General features: G+C 43.9%; 1 protein-coding gene and 1 pseudogene across 1 annotated transcript in view; both read right to left on the bottom strand.

The window, feature by feature from the left end:
- itga8 (integrin, alpha 8) overlaps positions 1-21,265 on the bottom strand; it is a 328,234-nt gene that overhangs the window by 249,038 nt on the left and 57,931 nt on the right. The window contains exons 8-11 of the mRNA XM_072508666.1: positions 4,927-4,971; positions 4,730-4,773; positions 3,255-3,311; positions 1,819-1,871 (exon numbers count right to left, since the gene is read on the bottom strand). Of these exons, the coding sequence (XP_072364767.1) occupies positions 1,819-1,871; positions 3,255-3,311; positions 4,730-4,773; positions 4,927-4,971 (199 nt within the window). The remainder of the gene's footprint in view (positions 1-1,818; positions 1,872-3,254; positions 3,312-4,729; positions 4,774-4,926; positions 4,972-21,265) is intronic.
- LOC140425905 (U2 spliceosomal RNA) lies at positions 12,530-12,731 on the bottom strand (annotated as a pseudogene).

Below are 21,265 nucleotides of genomic sequence, written 5' to 3' on the forward strand. Positions count from 1 at the left end.
CCACACTAAATTGCCCCTTAATTGGAAAAGAAAAATAATTGGGTACTCTAAATAAAAAAAAGGGAAGCTCATGTTTGGCCCGGTCCCAACAGCGCATTGTGGAACTGGAAGTTGGATTTTCTTTTACAAGTTGTCTGTACTCGTTGTTGGTATTCTTAGTTCAATCCCACTGTGCCAATTTCCAGATCAGAGGGTAGGACGCCATCCGGCTCTCAAGCCTCTAATGACGCAAATCATCAGGGCGGAGGCAATTTGACTGGGGCGTGGCCTTATATCCTGAAGAAGGTGAGGTACCAAGTGTCAACCTTGACACTTCCTCCTTGAAGATCTAGCTGGCATTTTGAAACTTGCCAAGTGGGAATTGACCTGTTTGGCCTGTTTCCTGTATCCGCCCTGTTATAAACAGGCATCAGACAGGCTGAACTGTGTATTTTTGTTTCATCACTGAATATAGCTGCAGCCCTTAGTACTATTATTGAAGACAGAAACAAATGGAATTGTGCAGGGTACAAAAGTTCAACTACATACTGTCGCTGTGTCAAGCTCCTGGAACTCCCCTGCTAATAGCACTGTGAGTGTACCACATCATATGGATTACAGCGATTCATGAATGTGACCCACCCACCACCTTCTCAAGGGCAATTGGAGATGAGGAATAAATGCTAGCAGTGATGCTCACACCCCATGGAAGAATTTTTAAAAGTAAAACAAGAAATGTACACTTCAACAGGTTGAGTTAAAGAACAAACAGTAATTTGCATTTATATGGTGCCTTTAACATAAAGAAATAGCCCATGGTACTTCACAACAACTGCAAGAGAACCACTTGTTGACAGAATAGAAGAGAGGTGTAGGGTGAGATGGTGGTGTCTGAAAGCTTGGTTAAATCATTTTAAAGATAGAGAAAAGTATACAGATGTTCTAATGAGCAGACGAAGCTCTGCCACAAATGACGAGGCAAAGGGATTGAAGAAAGAGAATAGTTTGTTTGGGGGTGAATTAAGGGTGTAGAATATTGCAGCGGTATGGTGGGCAACTCCATAATAGAATTAATTCATTAATAAGGTTCACTGAAAGATTATTAATATAAATTAAATCACATAGGAGTAGAAATATCCTTGTGACTTTGGTTGGTAATTGGTTGAGTGGTAGAAGACAGAAAGTTGGGACAAAGACGACATTCTCTGATGGGCAGAATTTAGCAAGTGGTGTTGCCCGGGGATGTTAGGTTTTCAGGTGTATTAGTTACGTGGATAACAGAATAGTGACTTGTATGTTCAAGTTTGTAGATGGCACTAATTTAAGAGATATAGTAAATTGTGTTGATCTGAGCAGAACATTACAAAAGGCTAGGTGTGCTGGATTATACACTGTGCACAGGCTCTCTGCATCTGACGTAAATGTCAGGGGTCAGCCCACCTTTGTTTGGCCATCTCAGTGCCCGTGAATGAAGGACTCCCCCCACCACGCCACCCTGCCACTTCCTCAAGAGGCCCCAGGCAAACCTGATAGGCTTTGCTGGGCGGCCTTCCCAAATGATGGGTTTCCCACCCGCTGCTGGTTGAACACCACTTACAGGCCTCGATTGGCCTACGAATGGGAAGGGTGACCTTCACCCTTCCTGTATAGAGTTTGATCAGGGGAAGTCAGCAAAGAGTCAGGGTACTCACCCTGCACCCCGCCAATCAAATGGCCCAATGCACCAACCCCCAAGCCTGACTTAGGACTCGCCTCAGGGGAGGGGGATTTAAATTCCACCTCATGATTCTACATTAATCTCTAATTTTCCTGCAATATGTATTAAGGTATAAGGCTCACCCATCATTGTTTATATCAGAGACAGCCACGGTATATCCGAAGTAGGAAGCCATCTGTGGATTTTAAAAATGGGAAACAAATTACTGAAGCCTTGCATCCAAAGTAATCATCTTATTATAATATGTTAGGTGGCAGCTCCACACTGTTTTGGAAGATGATGGCTCCAGTCTAATGAGGGCAACATCTTCAATTTTTCCCCACACATCATAAAAGCTGCTCAACAACTTCAAGAGATCCATCAAGGTAATGGGTAATTTCACCTAGGGTCTGCTCTTTGTGGATGATGTACCCTGGAAGTACATCCTCAACATCCAAACAATTACCACTGATCCTCAACAACTGTGAAGAGCTGCCATTACGCAAGAGAAAACAGTAATACATGGCACCAGGTATTCCACCTTTCGGCTGTGTTGATGTTGATGCATTATTATCACCTTTCATCCTCAGCATTGACTAATTGTCAATCAATTCAGTTATTTGGAAGTGTAATGTAATACTATTCTTATGAATTAGAAAACACAAGCAAAGTAATCAGAATTGGCATGTGGTTGTCTAGATTCATGTGCATGGTGTCAACACAACATCATTTAGTTGTATATCTGCTGAGCACAAACATGTAACAGGCACGGTGTGAGGGAATTTGAGAAATTCACCATGTACCACTGAGATTGATATAATGCATCAACATTAACACAGCCGTTCTGCTAACAGCCGGTACAATCAATATGGAAGCGATGGGTGGGGTTTTATGGCCCCGACACCAGCAGGCATCATCGCAGGTGGGTCAGGAAAATTCAGAGATTCAGTGTCAAGACTGGAAAATCCTAGCCAATATTTTCAAAACTCATCCACACAATTTAGAAGGCAAGTGCTCTGGAGCAGCTTTACAAGCTAAGAAAGCTAACTGTGCCTTTGGTGGATCATGTGGAAGCCTTTCTCAAAGTTCAGAATCTCCTTACCTTTGACTCAGAGCACAAGGCAATGGATAGATATGATGACATATTGCACCACATTCTGCTATATCTCCCTTTTGAAAGCAAATATTTGTTTGCAAAGTTGAAGAGAAATAAAGGACATAACTACAGCTGTGCAAGGTTCACACATCAGCTGTATCCAGTGGACATGCCAGAGTAACTTCTGGTCATCATCAACATGATAGTTAGAAACACTGAGGTTCTTCCTGAGTAAAACACTGCTGTTTAACTGCCGTCTCCTCTCAAATGGTTTTGGTTCCCAAGATAAATGACTCTACATTCTGTTATTGGGTCAAGGATTCAGTTTATATTTCACTATTTTTGCTGCTAGTAGCATTACTGAAACGTCCAAAATAATTGAAAAGACCATTATTTTGTGAGAAAACAGATGCTTTGCTCAGCTGGCAAGAGGGAAAAGGTTTCAATGTTTCCTGGACATGCGGAGATATAATGATACCTTACCTGTTCACCAGTAAAATTCAAGATGAAAGTCATATCTGTTGCATTTATGATGGCAACCTATTAAAAAGAAATATGTTTACATTGGTCTTCATTTCTGACAACACTATCATACGACTATGAAATGTATTTTTTCCAATTAAGAGGCAATTTAGCGTGGCCAATCCACCTCCCTGCACATCTTTGGATTGTGTGGGGACACAGGGAGAATGTGCAAACTCCACACGGACAGGACTATGAAATGATAATGAGGTGTTCCATCAATTCTAAAAGTGTCTAGTCTATTGCAGCAGGTTAACTCACTGCCATCAGCATGCTGTGTTAGTGGCTGTTTGCGACCCATAATCACACTACAGAGGCATGTTGCAGAGCAAAAACTAGACAACCTTCCTCCAGGGATTGAGACAGATAGCTTGGGACTGAACTTGTCTATCTTTAAGTAGCTAGTTCAGAATAGTATAGATTAAGCTCATGAAGGAAGATGCTCACCTCCTCCTCCTTAGGCAGCACCTTCCAAACCTATAACCGTTACCACCTGGAAGGACAAGGGCAGCAGATACCTGGGAACACCACAACCTACAATTTCCCCTCCAAATCACTCACCATCCTGACTTGGAAACATATCGCTGTCCCTTCACTATTGCTGGGTCAAAATCCTGGAACTCCCTTTCTAATAGCAGAGTGGGTGTTCCTACAACACATGGACGACAGTGGTTAAAGAAGGCTGCAGATCACTTTAGTATTCAGGCCTTATTTTAATGTGACCACAGAGCTGCGGGGATCAAAAAGTCGTTCCGTTGCAGCTTGCCCCTTGTGCCAACGTAAGAAATCAGATTGCTCCTATCTTGAACCAGTTGGCAGGTTGGGCTTAAATGAAGGGAGGCAATCCTGGAGGAGTTTGAACATGGGCCAGCGGCATGGAATCAGGGAGATTTTGACCTGTCCCTTCTGACTCCCAAAAATAAAAGAGCAAAGTGACACAGGACATCTTTAAGGGCACGGATTATGGCCGGAATTCTCCGCTGTTCACACCGGCGGGATTCTCTGCAGCGGATGGAGTTTTGCCTGAGGACCAATATTCTTGCTGGCAGCGGTAGCGGGATGAACCCGGATCGGAGAATACCAACCTATGTGACTCAGAGCTCAGTACAAATGGCCTGCCTCAAATTCCAATTTGTGCACTTAAAAAGCTGCTGCCTAAAACAGGCAGGAATGTTGTTCCAACATTTATTTGGTAAGATATGAACAGTGCACCAACCCGTTTTAAGGGCAAAAGTTAAAAATCACCTCAATTTTCTCCTGCTTTTTCTCTGAAGAAAGTAGTGACAGTACTGTTATTGTGCAAAACCCAACAATAAAAGAGAAAGTGATACGCACAATTTTAAAACTGCTTATTTAGCATTGGAGGAGAAAGAGAGAGATGAGAACAACGAAAATCCATTTGAACCAACACTAAACAAAAGAATATTATTACGTACATATCCAAACGCCTGAGCGCCTCTTGGAATTCCAGCAACAAGTTCTAATCAAAGAAAAAAGATGTGAAAACTGAGTTGGCAAACGTAGTTTCATTTGGTTCGTTATCAAAAAGACTCTGCATGTTAAGGAAGAGGAAATGGCTAATAAATACATAATGAGCGAAAACATGCTTTCGGTGATCAATTAAGTTACTTACCTTGTTGGGAGTCTCCTGTGAATTCCCCCACGGCAACTGAATATCCTGTTAAGAAAATAAATGATCAACATATGGTCAAATTGTAATAATTACTGCATCAAAAGCACATTTTTCATATGGCAACATCAATGTCCCAAAATTGCTGAGAGGGTGTACTCCTGACAACTACATGAGGGGCGATTTTCAGCCTCTTAGGAGTCAATGGGAACGGCGACACAGGCGCAACATATGGTGAGAATCAGGAACAGTCATGGCGTAATGAGAATCCATCCAGAGAAGGTCAGGAACCTAATATAAATATATTATAATATCATTAGCAACCCCTCCCGCTGGGACTACGCCCTCTCTGAATATTCATCGCATGCCAGCATGACGGCACTCCGGTGCGATTTAGGGCAGCTGTACGAAGGTGAGAACCTACCGACCTCACCCCTGAAGGGAATATCGGAGGTGGGCACTCAGGTTCCCAGTACCCTCCAGGGTGTCAATTGCAGAGGGAGCACCGGAGAGGACGTGGAAGGCCCAAATAGGTTCAACTCAGGACTCGTGGGGTGGGGGGGTTCAGTCTTGGCATCTCTGTGGGAGGGGTTGCTAGTCGGCCTTGGTGGTCTTTCATGAATGTGAGCCTCGAGGTTTAAAGGGATCTGGCAGCTGGTATGCAAGCATCGCTTTCAGTGTCCTCCTTGCTGGGCTTGTGGTGATACCACTGCTGAGGGATTGCCTTCCAGAGTAGTAGCTGGAAAGTGGGTGGGAGCAGATGAATCCATAGCGTCAGCACTGGAGACGACTGCAAAGTCCCTGGGTGGGGTCCTGTGAAATACCAGGCAGCATGGGCAGAGTTGGGGACTCTGACAAGGGGTGGGTCCCAGCCTCATGAGGGCTGAAGACCCTCACAAGGGGAGGAGATAAGTGCAATCAGAATGAATGTCCACTCTCAGACTGCACTTTGAAACCAGAGGGCATGGCATATCTGAACATTCAAGGCCCAGACTGGTTATGGAGGTCAGGTGACAGAGATCAATGTCTTGGTTGCTGGCTGTTCAAGTTGGAAGGTGGGTTTAATCCGCAGTCCATGAGAGCTGGGGGAATGATGGTGCCATCTAAGGATGAGGTTAAATGCAAATTGTAGTCTTCACATGCAGCAGGTGTGCCTTGCCTGCCACAAGGGAAAGCCAGTTGCCCAATCAGCTCCCTGACCTTTCCATTTAGCCAGCACTGCAATTCATGAGTGTGCCACTGATTGGCACCCAATTGTTAACACTTTGGCCTTTTGGCTAAGATCAAGCTTCAGATCAAGCCCTAGGTAGGGTACAATGCCTTTTCTTGTCAGGTTGGATCTTATAAGTCTCTCTTGTGGAGATGATTAACTTCTATAATTTTTTTATTGGTGTCACAAGTAGGCTTACATTAACACTGCAATGAAGTTATTGTGAAAACCCCCTAGTCGCCACACTACGGTGCTTGTTCAGGTACATTGAGGGAGAATTTAGAATGTCCAATTCAACTAACAAGCACGTCTTTTGGGACTTGTGGGAGGAAACCAGAGCACCCGGAGGAAACCCACACAGACACGGGGAAAATGTGCAGACTCCGCACTGACAGTGACCCAAGACGGGATTCGAACCCTGGTCCCTGGAGCTGTGAAGTAATAATGTTAACCACTGTGCTACCGCATTTGATCCAATTTGAATTTATTTTTGGAGAACGCAATGAGATGGATTAAGGGCTTTCCCTGTCCACACTATGCATTGGCTTTGTAACTTAAAGCATCGAAGCATAGCCCCCAAGCATTGAAGCCCAAGGCTAATATTTGCATCTCCATGACAGAGATTATTGATAGACATCAATTTAATAAGCTAAATGTGTGCCGACCTGTAGCTCCTCCCGCACTGCAGGGCTGACCCAGGTCAACAGGCTTTATACCTCCACAGCTGGGCGGAGCCACAGGCGGAGCCAACAGCAGCACCAATAATAACATTCCAACAGTACAACAGCAACAACCAATAACAGAACAGCAATAACAATAAGTATATACAACAGTGGAGATAACAATCCTAATAGAACAGTAGAACATATATACAACAGCCTTACGTAGACATATGTGGCTCACCACAGTTATACAGATGTGGCCCCCAATACAAGGCATTACGGTGAACATAGAACATAGAACATTTGTTCCGGGCAAGATGGACGGAGGGTTTCAAAGTTGACATAGGGCGGGTATCAAAAGGAAGGGGGATAGATTATTGATATACTAGCGACAATTAACTGACTCTTGTACTTCATGATGTCGGCGCAACACCGAGGGAAGCCGCTTATCAATCACCCTGTTCAGGAGATGAACCCTCCCCTGTGAGGTTAGAACACAGGTCCATTGAAAGCATTCAACTGCCCTCACTCTTCACCCTCTGGAGGGTGGGGGTGTGGAGGGGGAGGTGCGTAAGCAGACCACTGAGGCTCTCAAGGGGGGAAGCGATTCATTCAGGTGGAGTTGAGAGAAGCAACTATGGGGAAAGTGGCTATTGTGTGATGAGGAGGCAGTGAGGCTAATTGGAAAGGCGTTCACATCGGGAGATGCGCATGGGTCGATGTCCCAGACAATGAGATGACTGAGGGTTAGGTCATTGTCAGGACTCTTCATCACTCACTTTGATGTCCTCTTCCTTTCAGTTTTTGATTCTGAAGAATCATGGAGCCAGTCGCATTGGCAATTCTTTTGATTGCTATCGAGCAGCAGCAGCAACATCAACATGCCACTGCACATGGCCAGGACCAGCGCCCTGCAGAGAAGGGGGAGGCAAGTCCATTGATCTTCAGAGAGCAGGGCTACAGATAGCAAAGCTTCAGAGGAGACACTACCGGCCTTTGGTATACCGCCATAGAACTTCCCACCTCCATATGTTAGAGATCCAATGCGGGCGAAGACTGTGTCTGTCCCAGGGAACGGTGGACGGCCTTTGACAGATGATGCAAGAGATGGTACCACATGGTCTGGGAGGTCACTCATTGCCTACGGAGCTCAAAGTCAATGCTACTCTGAATTTCTATGCCAGTGGTTCGTTTCATGGCTGCATGAGTGACTTGTGCGGTATTTTCAAGTCATCTATACACAAGTGGACAAGGGAGGTTACAGGTGTGCTATTTGCATGGCCCACATGCACATTGCTATGACACACTGGGCTAGTGATGGTCAATTTTCGCCCCAGTTGACCTGGAGTCATAACACAGGTGAAATTAGATTTTATTTAAAATACCCAAGGTCCTTGGGTACTCCCAATAAACTACAGTCACCATGTTTGTGAATTTAATACAAGTAACCTTTAACATATCTCTCTTCCTCCAAATTAAAGATATGGCTATGGGTACCCGCATGGGGCCCAGTTTTGCCTGTCGCGTTATTGGGTATGTCGGACATTCCCAGTTCCAGTCCAACTCCGGCCCCCTCCCACAACTCTTTTAACGGTACATCTGTGACTGTTTCGATGCTGCTTCATGTTCCCCTCTGGACCTTGAAAAATGTATTAATTCTGCTTCCAATTTCCACCCCTCTATGACCTTCACATGGTCCATCTACAACACTTCCCTTCCTTACTTGACCTCTCTATCTCCATTTCTGAGGATAGGCTGTCCACTAGGATCGATTACAAGTGCACCGACTCCCACAGCTACCTCAACTACAGCTCTTCACACCCCACATCCTATAAGGACTCCATCCCATTCTCCCAGTTCCTTTGTCTCCATTGCATCTGTTCCGATGATGCCACTTTGCAAAACGGTACTCCTGATGTATCCTCATTCTTCCTTAATCATGGTTTCCCACCCCCTGTAGTCAACAGGGTTCTCCACTGTGTCTGACCCATCTCCTGCATCTCTGCTCTCACCCTTCCACCCCTCTCAGAACCAGGGTAGGGTCTCCCTTGTCCTTACTTTTCACCCTACCAGCCTCCGCATTCAAAGAATCATCCTTCACCAGTTCTGCAAACTCCAGCACGATACCACCGCCAAACACATCTTCCCTTCACTCCCGCTGTCAGAATTCTGCAGGGACCTTTTCCTCCGGGATAGTCTGGTCCACTGCTCCATCAACCCCAACACTTTACCCTCTTCCCACCACATCTTCCCGTGCAATCGCAGAGGGTGTACCATCTGCCACTTCACCTCCTCCCTGCTCACTATCCAAACACCTAAACACTCTTTTCAGGTAAAGTAGCACTTCACGTGCACGTCCTTCATTCTGTCCTATTGCATTTGCTGCTCCCAGTACATTGGAGAGACTAAATACAGAAAGGGTGACCACTTTGCAGAACAGCTGTGGTCACTCCTCAAGCAGGACCCAGACCTTCCTGTCCTTCCATTTCAACTCACCAATGTAAAGATCTGCCTGTTCATCCCAGTCTGTCCCTATTTTTTCATTTCCATTATTCTGCTATTTCAATTTCTGTACCTGGACAATTAATAGGACCTATGCCTATAAGATGGACTTCAACTTTAATTAAAAAAACAAAATCTACAGCAGCATGTGCTATTTAGACTGACATCAGCGGTGACTGATCTTGATAGACTTGACTGTCCGGCCAATGGGCTGTTTACATTGCCAAGTTCGTAGCTGATAATCTATGCTGATTGGTGCTGTCTGTTCCAGAATGTTCTGCCAAGGGCAGGAAGGCTTTATCTGTTTTTTGGTTCCAGTTTGATCAAGATGTTGGAGGGCCACAGCCCTGATTGCTCTCTCTTACCTATGGACTCTAAAGTTCAAAGTAAAGACCTTTCTCTCTCTACAACCAGATTGAACTGCAGGAAATTCAGTCCAGCCATCAGCTGCAGTCTAGGCCAGGTGTTTAAACAACCCTTTGAACCTTTCATGTGGGGAGGTCTGTTCTTATCTCAGACAAGCTGTTGGTCCCTCTGGTGGAGTTGGACACAAATAAGAATTACACAGGCCTGAGGCTGTTCTTTTAAGTGAAGTCCCAGGTTAATAAAAGTGAAAATGACTCCCCAGAGGAAAGCCTACAGCCTGTGTTCTGACTGAATGTATCTGCCAGAAGATAATTGTTAGCAATCCAACTGGTGGTTTTAAATGCACAACGTCTGGGCAGGATAGACGGCCACAATGACTTCAATATCAGCAACAAGGACACTCATCGCTCTTTTCCAATTTTAATCCCGATCATTTTGACCCTTTCCCTTCTTCTGTGCATCTGTCTTGTGTTTGTTTGGGTACAGGGTGGGATGGTAAAAGGGGAGAGCAGTAGATTACGCATATCTTTTCTCTATTTTTGTTGTAAATAAACAGTTGTTGTGTTTCACTTACAATTCTGGTGTCTGTAAGTCATTGGAGCAGTCAATCACCAAAGATCTCAGAAACCACAGCTTTGACAAAAAGTCATCCAGACTCAAAACATTAAAAGTTCCCTTCTCTCTCCACAGATGCTGTCACAGCTGCAGAGAATGTCCAGTATTTTCTGTTTTTGTTTCAGATTCCAACAGTCATTTGCTTTTAAATGGGGGTGTAGCGGTATTGTCACTGGACTAATTAACTAGATGCCCAGAGTAATGCTTCGGGGACCCAGGTTAAATCCCACCACTGCAGATGGTGCAATTGGAATTCAATAAAAATCTGGAATTAAAAGTCTAACGATGACCTTGAAACCCTTGTCGATTGTCATAAAACCCCATCTCAGTAATGTCTTTAGGGAAGGAAATCTGTCATCTTTACCTGGTCTGGCCAACATGTGACTCCAGACCCACAGCAATGTGATTGACTCTTAACTGCCCCCACAAGGACAATTAGGAATGGGCAATAAATACTGGCACAGCCTGCGACGCTCATTAGCGATATGGAAGCGCGATCTAAATACCGTGATCTAACTGGCTCCCCAGTGAGAGGTCAGGTGGGTGCTGATTAGTTCTGGTCCACACAAACATGGACCAGGAGTCATGGCACCTGGGGCATGTCCCAAGCGATTGGGTGGCCACATGATTCTCCCCCGGCACCAGTCACCTTGACACTGCCAGGCTGGCACCTCGGCACTGCCACCCAGGTACTGGTAAGGTGACCGGGTGGCAATGTCAGGCTGGCAGGAGCACTGCCAGGGTTCCAGTGCCAGGGTGCCAGGGTGGGACAGAGAGAGGCCCAGCCTCATAAAAGGAGGGATGAGGGGGTTATAAAGGGGGGGGGGGGGGAAAGATGGGTATGAAGGGGCCTCCAAAAGATTTGGGGGGCATGAAGGGTGGTGGTCCTGGAAGTGGGGGGGTCCAAAAGGGGGCATCGGAAGGCCTGAAAAGGGGGCCCCTCAGCGACCCCATAGTAGGGCGTCATCACTTGCGGGGCTATGGGTAATGCCTTTGTGTATGTGTGGGGGAGTGTGATATTGACCGTGAGTGGGGCGGTGGGGGATCCTCAAGTCCACTTAAAGATTGGGGCACCCTTTCAAAATGGTGGCCCGATCTCTGACCAGCCGGTTTGGCCAACGAGTTCAGCTCCCCAGTGATGGAAATAATTCTAAATATGGGCTAGCCTGGAGAAAATCTCCCCAGGTCCCGAAAAAGTGACTTAAGTATGGTTAGATAGCGGTGGTAACTCACCGACAGAGTTGTGGAGGAACTCCCAGCCAAACTCGCCTGAAATGATAGTTAGGGCGGGATTTACTGGCTGTTCACAACAGCAGGAAATTCCGAACCCACTCCGGAACACCGGTTTTCGAGCGGCGAGGGGTGCTGTCAACGGGAAATCCCATTGACAACGGCGGTTCGGTAGATCCTAGGACCGCTGGCGGGCTGCCTCCCCCACCGGAAATCGCGTGGCAGGGTGGTCTGTAAATCCCACCCTTAGAAACCCTCCCGTTAGATCGCGCCCTCGGACTTCCCGGGGTGAGAAAATCAGAGGGAAGCCACCACGACCGTGGTGTGAATCCCGTGGAACAAAATCAATTTGTGAAGGGGCTGAATATATGCATTTATCATTTTCCTTAAACAAATAATTTTAAAGAATTTATCCTATAATATATTTTTTCTGTCACACCTTTTTGTGTCCATATCCAGTGAATTGCTGTTTAAACTTACACCGGCGACCGTTTTCCCCATCTGCCTTTTTCTTTACTTCTCTTTCTCTCTTCCCATAAGTAATGAAATGGTTTTTACATGCTGTCTTTTACTGGAGAGGAACACAATGCTATGAAGAATGGGTACCTCAGCAAGTGCAGTTTTCCTGAAATCTGTACATTCAAACTATCTGCCAGACTGGGCGGCATGGTGGCACAGTGGTTAGCACTGCTGCCTCACAGCTCCAGGGTCCCAGATTCAATTTCAGCCTCATGTGACTGTCTGTGTGGAGTTTGCACTTTCTCCAACTGCCTGCGTGGGTTTCCTCCCACTGCCCAAAGAAGTGCAGGTTAGCTAAATAGTGTCCAAAAAAGGTTAGGTGGTGTTATTGGGTTACGGGAATACTGCAGGTGCTGAGCTACCCATTCTTCATAGCATTTTGTTCCTCTCCAGTAAAAGACAGCATGTAAAAAATATTTCATGGAGGCATGGGCTTGGGTAAGGTGCTCTTTCCAAGGGCTGGTGAAGACGCAATGGACTGAATGGCCTCCTTTTTTTAAATTACTTTTTCTGAGCTACAAAGCCAGGGCTCCGAGTGGGGACAGGGGCGAACCCACAATCCAGCTCCCCGCCCGCTCCAAAAACCAATCCAAATTCAAATTGAATCCAATCCATGGTCCCCACAAGAGAGAGACATACCAGATCTGTGCCCAAAAGGCAGAGCAGATACTACACTTGATCTTAGCCAAAAGGCCGAGTGCACTGTAAATTATATGATCCTATGTATGTGCGTTGGAAGAGCAGTGGATTGTAAACTACAGTCCCACAAATCTAAATCTACACAGCACAACATATCCATCTTGTGCAATTTGCAAATTTAGCAGTTTGAGTAAATAAAGATAATGTTTGCACACCAGTATGTTAACTTTTTCCTATATAATACTGTCCTTTTTAATTTAATAAGCATAAGGAGATAAATGTCTAGACCTGTTTGTAAGCCTTCGGAATTAAAATCCTCTTCAATAGATTAAATTAGGAACTTAGGGCTATGACTTGCTCTATTCCATTAAAATACTTATAATCCACTTACTGACAGTCAATCCAAGTGAAATTAATTTTATCTTTACAGTTTTTATTTTTTTTAAAACAATCAAATTCACACACCAAAAAAAAAGCTACAGCCCATCCTGGCCCATAATTACCATTTTTTTTACTCCAGCTGATAAAACAAAAACACATCAAGAACTCTGAAAACAGAAGCAAAACACTGCAGATGCTGGTAATCAGAAATAAAAATTCAGAGTGTACTGGAAATACTCAGCAGATAAGGCAGCATTTATGTAGAGGGAGATTCCAAAAGCTCATTCCGCAGTTGCGGGATCCCTAAAGGAGTAACTGGCGGTTCTTTACAGTGTTGGAGGAGAGGTGGTAATTGAAGAATCATTCCAGATCGTAACCACTCTTTTCAATGTAAGATAGCTCCCACTCCATTTTCTCCACTGCACACTGCCTTATTAAAAACCCTCTTCCCTGTTTCTTCCACTCTTATGTCTGCTCTGAGCTCATCTTGTCCACCTCAGGATGAAAAACCAATAAAATATGGAAATAACCGGTACTGGTCTGAACTGGTTGTGTATACCATAAAATGGAACTCCAGTTCAGACCAGTACCAATCATTTTCATGTTTTACTGGCTGCTCCCTCAACCATCTTCCCATTAAACTGCTGACTAACTCATTTCTCCTCCTGTTCTCCATGTTAGCCGATACCGTTAACAGTTCTGTTTCTTCAAAGCTGCTGGTATTATCCCTCCTCATGAAATCAACATTTGATTCCCCCCCTCCATCCATGTAAACTATTGCCATATCTCCAATCACCCTTTCTTCTTCAAACATGTCATTGCCTTCCAAATTCATTCCATCTTTCCAAGAACTTCATGCTTGAATCCTTCCTATCAGGTTCCAACTTCTACCAGAGTACCAAAAGAAGCCGTATAAAAGTCATAAATGACACCCCATGCAATGGTGCCGAAGGCAGACTAAGCGTCCTTATTTCTTGACCTGTTTGCAGCCTTGGGTTCCCCACACCCAGCTGGGTGGGAGTGCTCTCCACCTGGTTCCATTCTTATTTATCCAACGTCATAGCCAGAGAATCACATGCTTTTTCCTGCTCCTACACAGCTACCCCTGGATTCCCCCAATGTTAGAAACTTGACCCCCTCATATTTCTCAATTACATGCTGCCCCTCAGTGGCATCATGCAAAACAGTCTTGACGACACCCAGCTCTCCACCTCCTCACTCACCCCTCCATTGCCACAAAATGATTTGACAGCTTATCCAGCATCCAGTACCAAATGAGAAGGAAGTTTCTTCCAGCTCAATGTTTGGAGAATCGAAGCCAGTGTCTGTAAGTGATATCATGGTTGTGCTGTAATTTACCGACTGGCCACTAGGAGTCTCATTAGTATATAAGTGAATGTTAGAGTCAGGTTACCTCAGACTGATTAGGAAGCTGCGAGAGAGATAGTGGCTTGTGCATGTTCATACTGCTATTCATTTGTTGTTTTTTATATATTTGACCCACAGGTAATGTTAATAAATCGTTTATAGCTTTAGCTACAATTGTTCTTGTAATATAAAACAGGCCATCCAACAAGAACATTGCATGGTACCAGGACTTGATGGTATTAAACACTGAGAAAAACTATTGTATCATCAGGTGAAGCCTGCCTCGAGGACCACAGAGATTTGAAGATTTTGCGGACTGCAAGAATGAACTACATGGAGTCGCTGAAGCCACCAATGAGTCTCAGATTTCATAGTAAAGTGGACAGCAACTGCCATGTGTTTGACCAACAATTTAATCTGCTTCTTACTGTCGTAAATTTAGGAGATCAATCAGTTTTGCGTACGGTAGCAAAGCTCCAAACAGCGGCAGGGCCAGAAGCAATTGCTCTGTTTAATACGTTTAAATCTGCAAACGCTGAAGATAGTAAAAACCTTAATGAAGTAATTCAAAGATTTGATTTCATAGAAATAACAGTGCAGGAGGCCATACGGCCCATCGAGTCTGCACCGGCCCCTGGAAAGAGCACCCCACTTAAGCCCACGCCTCCACCCTATCCCCACAACCCCGTAACTCAGTAACCTCACCTAACCTTTTTGGACATGAAGGGCAATTTAGCATAGCTAATCCACCTAACCTGCACATCTTTGGACTGGGGGAGGAAACCGGAGCACCCGGAGGAAACACCGCAGACACGGGGAGGACATGCAGACTCTGCACAGACAGTGACCCAAGCTGGGACCCTGGAGCTGTGAAGCAACTTTGCTAACCACTATGCTACCGTGCTGCCCCACAATGTTGATGAGGACAAATGGCTGCTACCACTTGAAGTGAATGGTATAGTGGTCTAATTGAAGTTAGAAACTAGTGTCAAACCCAATTTAATTAGCATGACCGACTTAAAAAATCTAAAAACTCAGCCGATTAGAAGAAACCACAAAATATATCAGAGATTAAAATGGTTCAAGCATTAAATGTTATGGTGCTTGTGACCTGATTGTGGTGGTGAAGAACACAGTTTATTCCGTCCCATTCTGTATTGTTTCCGAGGACTTGGATTCATTATTAGGATATCAGTCCTGTGAAGAATTAGATCGCGTGCCGTTGGTATACAGCATCCACACAGGATTGGAGGAGTACGCCAAAGATTTTGAGCAAATAGTCTACAATTTCAGTGACGTGTTCACAGGTTTTGGTGCACAACCAGTCCCCTACAAGAGGATGCAAAACCTGTGATACATGCACCAAAATGCATCCTCTTTAGGATCGCCTCAAAAAGACAGAATGACAAAATTAAAAGTAATCAGAAAAATAGAAGAAGCTACCGATTGGGTAAATTCCATGATATGTGTAAATAAAACGAATGGCGATATTCATCATGTATGGATCCCAAAGATCTTAGTGAGAATATCAAAAGCGAACACTACCAAATACCAAAGCGTGGGGAAATCACATCTGAGATGGCTGCTGCACAATTCTTTATGAAACATGACACACTTTTAATACACCATTTGGATGGTATTGCTTTCTGAGAGTGCCGTTAGGCATAGTTTCAGCATCAGAAATTTTTTACCGTGCCAGGAAGCACATAATCAAAAGTGTACGTGTGGATGATATCATCATTTGGGGCTCAACCATAGAAGAGCACAATACGAGGTTGCTTAAAGTTCTAATGAGCATCAGGAGAAATGAGCTGAAGCTCAACAAGCAAAAGTGCAATTTGGAATAATTGAGGTCACATTCCTAGGTGACAAGATCTTATCACTTGGCATTGAACCTGACAAGGACAAAATTCAAGCAAATCTCAACATGCCAAAATCACGCAACAAGAAAAGCATCTTAAGAGTGATGGTATTATCAATTTTATAGGGAAATTCATTCCAAACCCGTCAGCATAAATAACACATCTATGTGATCTCCTGCACAAGACAATGGATTTCACTTGGACTGAGCAACATGAGCAAAAGTGGAAAAAGCTCAACATTTTTGCAACGTCAGTTTGCACATTGTTTAACCCATATAAGCAGATTAAAGTGTCACCAGACGAGTTGGAAGATTGTCTCGGTGTAGTTCGTCTGCAACTTGAAAATGACAATTGGAAATCAGTCGCATATGCATCACAATCCATGACGACATCAGAGCAGAGGTACGCTCAAATCGAAAAAGAATGCCTAGGTTTAGTTGTAGGCCTGGAAAAATTTCATTTCTACATATCTGGTCTTCCAACTTTCACAGTTGAGACAGATCATCGTTCTTTGGTTAACATCATCAGAAGAATCTCACCCAAATGTCTCCGCGCATTCAGAGGTTGATGATAAAGTTACAATGCTATGACTTCAATCTCATCTATACGCCCGGCAAATATTTGTTCTTAGCAGATGCATTATCGAGAGCGGCGATACAAAATATTAGTGGTGAAATTGCTGAAGATGCAGATCTGCATGTCAATCTCATTTCCACAATACTACCAGTATCAGATACGAAACTACGTGAGATCCAAGAAGAGACCAGGAAGAATCAAATCCTCCAAGAGTGATTAGGAATATCAACTCACACTGGCCCAGAGGTCAATGTATGGAGTTCTACAATATAAGATCTGAACTCAGTATCATTAATGGAGTGGTACTTTGTTTGAACACTATGGTTATACATCAATTTCTTCGCAAGGATGTCTTTAAGAGGATACATGAAGGACATCTCGGGATTGAGAAGTGTAAACAGAGAGGTCGTGACTCTGTTTACTGGGCAGATATAAACCAGGATATTGACAGGATGGTTAGTTGTTGTGACACATGCCGGACGCATCGTTGCAAGCAAACAAAATAACCTATGCAAATTTCTGATTTACCTACAGCACTATGGCAGAAAGTATCTATTAATCTCTTTCACCCATGAGGAAAAGATTATTTAATTATCAGACTATTTTTCAAACTATCCCGAAATGGCTCTACTGTCAAGCATTATGGCAAGCAGTGTAATACTGCATACCAAGTAAATTTTTGCTAGACATAAAATTCCTCAAGTCGTCGTGAGTGACAACGGTCCTTGTTTTAGGAGTAAAGTGTGGCAACACTTAACAGTCATGTATGATTTCAATCACGTCACATCAAGTCAATTGTACCCACAAGCCAATGGCAAAACCGAAAAAGGTGTACATATTGTCAAGCAATTGTTGAAGGAGGCAATGGACAGCCAATCTGATCCATATCTCGCACTACTGAGGGAGTGTCACCATTGTCACATGATAGATCACCAGCAGAGTTACTCATGAATAGAGGGTTGCATACCACACTTGGAAAAAAAGGAGGAGAATGCAGTTGTACTGCAGGAAATGCAAAACATTAACGCAAAACAAAAGCAGTTCTATGATAAAATGTTGACACCATTACCACCTGAGTAGTGATGACATTGTGAGAGTAGACAATTCAGGCTATTGGTCAAAAAAAGGCATTGTACATGAAGAAGCAGCACCTCGTTCCTACAATGTACAGACAGAGGAAGGGTTGGTTTTAAGAAGAAATTGTCGCACGCTCTTGAAAACCAGAGAAGATTTTCATAACAATGTGACGGATGATGAATCTACATCAGAATCAACGCCAGTTGCAGTGTTAGATAGTTCAGCAGTTCTTGAGTATGAGAATGCCATGGAGAACATTGAATCTAGAATCTAGAAGTTCTGAGCAGCAAGGTCAAACTTTGAGAAGATCAACCAGAGTCAGAAGAAAACCTGATCGACTCAATTTGTAGATTTTGACTATTTGTACATACTATGCTTGCTGTTCTTGTATTTGTTAAACCAGTTTTTAAAACATTTTTTAAAAATGAATTAATAATACTGTTAGACTCACAGGCTAATGATATCGCATGTAAATATACTGATGATAATGTATTAATTTATTCCTTCAAAGGAATGGGGATGTAGTGATATCATGGTTGTTTTACAAATTCACCGACTGACCAGTAGGAGGAGTCTCATTAGTATATAAGTGAATGTTAGAGTCAGATGACCTCAGACTGATTAGGGAGCTGGGAGAGAGATAGTGGCTTGTGCATGTTCATACGGTTATTCATCTGCTGTTTTGTATATATTTGACCCACAGTTAATGTTAATAAATCGTTTATAGCTTTAGCCACAAGTATTCTTGTAATATAAATCAGGCCATCAGACAAGAACATTACAGTGTCTTTAGTCTCCACAACAAACTCTGATCCCTAATCACTGACTTTACCCCTCTCCCAACAACAGTCTCAGGCTTGAACCAGACTTCAAACTTGAGGTTACATCTGACCCCGAGTTGGGCTTCCAACCACTTATTTGTGCCACATCACCAAGACAGCTGATTTACACCTCCATAACATTACCTGTCTCTGTCCTTGCCTAAGTGATCTGTTGGACTAGGCAGGGTAGATGCAGGAAGGATGTTCCCAATGGTAGATGTGTCCCAAATCAGGGGTCACAGCCTGAGGATACGGGGTACACCATTCAGCACAGAGTTGAGGAAAAATTTATTTGCCCAGAGAGTGGTCGGCCTGTGGAATTCCTCACCACAGGAAGTGTTGAGACCAAAGCATTGTATGTTTTCAAGAAGCAGTAAGGTATAGCACTTACGGCGAACGGGATCAAAGGATATGGGGGTAGGCGGGATTCAGCTATTGAGTTGGATGATCAGTCATGATCATAATTAATGGCAGAGCAGGCTTGAAGGGCCGAATGGCTTCCTCTTGCTCCTATATTCCATGTTTCCTACATTTCTATGTTGTTGAAACCCTCACCCATGTCCTTGTTAGTTTTACTATTGATTTGTCCAACCCACCCATAGCTTCCCACCTTCCAGAAACTCAAGGTCCTTCAATCCTCTGCTGCCTGTGTCTTAACTCACACAACGTCCTGTTCACCCATCGGCACCTCCTTCCCCAGATGCATATATCTGGTATTTTCTGTTCTTACAGATCAAGTTACCAACTGAATTATGGTTCACATACTTGACTATGGAGTGTTGCTCACAATCAAGCTGAAAGTGGAATTTAAAGTCATGTCACACGTTTCTGAATATTTTGTGCTAAACATTTCTAAGCATCTGGAAAACATGGAAAGATCTCTGTGTGTAATCACTGTTTGTATTTGGCACTATTGATGTGAGTGGTTCTCTGATGTAATGCAAACATATGGGAAAGTTGCAGAAGGTACAAGTATGTAATTTTGGCATTGTACACAATTTGGACGCCAATAGTGCTATAATCCTTCCTGTTGAAATAGGCACGCTTTCTAGCAGTTGGGATTCTAATTAATATATTAGATAGTCGATTGCCTCCTGACCTTTTGGAAGTTGTATTACAATTGTGTAATTGTCGCTGAATGGTAAAAATTCTTATTCACTTCTTAGAAACCTTTTGCAGTCTCTTCTTAGGTTACCCAAAATAGATGACAACCCCTAGGTCTTAAGATGATGATCAAAGCCTGCGTCACATCAGGGCACGTGGTCATTGGAAGTAGAGTTGTCAGTCCAATTTGGAGTGTACAGTACACCTTTGAATAGGTTATTTGGAAGATTGACAGCAAAAGGTTTTATGGTGAGAATGCAATTAAAGTTTTCCACATGTTTCTGTGTCTTGTGATGTGAAACCCTCATTGTTGGGAAAAGGATGTCATCGTAAGTGCAGTAAATAGCAGACTCAATCTTGCTTGTATCCCCTAATCCATTAACAACCTGTTCCATTGGTAATAAAGGTGGCAATACTAGATGGAAAATACGATTTTGATAGCACTCAAGGGACAGACTAGCTCCCAATTCATGTGGAAGGGTTTGATTCTGTTAACTTGGTCCATGTTTGATATTATATCTGGAACTCAGTGGGCCTGGCAGAAACTAAATTGATCACCAATGAGCAGCTTAATGCTGTGTAAGCGCTGTATGATAGCAATATTATTGATACTTTCCATCACTTTGCAAATGATTGAGAGTAGATTAATGAGGCAGTGATTGGCTGGATTGAATATGTCCTGTTTTTTGTGGACTGGCCATACCCGGACAATTGTTGGGTCGATGCCAGTGTTGTAGCTGTACAAGGTCAGCTTGGCTAGGGCTGTGGATAATACTGCAGCACAGGTCAGTATTACAGCTGGAATGTTGTAGGGGCTCATACCTTTTGTTGCATCTTGTTAATATGGTTCCCAGTATGGAAATTGTGGAGAAAATATGTCAACAATATTAAGAGTCACCCATGTTACCTCATTATGTGTAAAAAATATGTTAATATATTGGCATACAATGTTGACTTTAAAATGTTGAAATGAGCTCCAATATTATTCCTTGACTGTGCAGTCAGAAGTGCAGTTTTACCAAATTTACAGGTAAGAAAAATATTCAATCAACTAAATAGTATTGATGCATTCTGGGGAGCTGGGTATATTTCACATCTCCTGAGCTTCAATTCCAAAATTAGCTAACAGAATCACCGTATCAGCTGGAAATAGTGGGGGCGATTTTCCGAGCCCCGGGCCGGGCCGGAGAATCGCCGCAACCGCGCCACAACGCCCCAACGCCGGCGCGCGATTCTCCAAGGTGCAGAGAATCGGCGCCATTTGCGCCAGCGTGTTTGACAGGCGTGGGCCACTGGAATTGTCGGGGCCGCCGATTCTCCGGCCTGGATGGGCCGAGCGGCCGCACGGATACGACAGAGTCCCACCGGCGCCGTTCACCCCTGGTCGCTGCCGGGGGGTGCTCTGTCCCC

Source organism: Scyliorhinus torazame, chromosome 6, assembly GCF_047496885.1.
Source record: "Scyliorhinus torazame isolate Kashiwa2021f chromosome 6, sScyTor2.1, whole genome shotgun sequence".
NCBI lineage: Eukaryota > Metazoa > Chordata > Chondrichthyes > Carcharhiniformes > Scyliorhinidae > Scyliorhinus > Scyliorhinus torazame.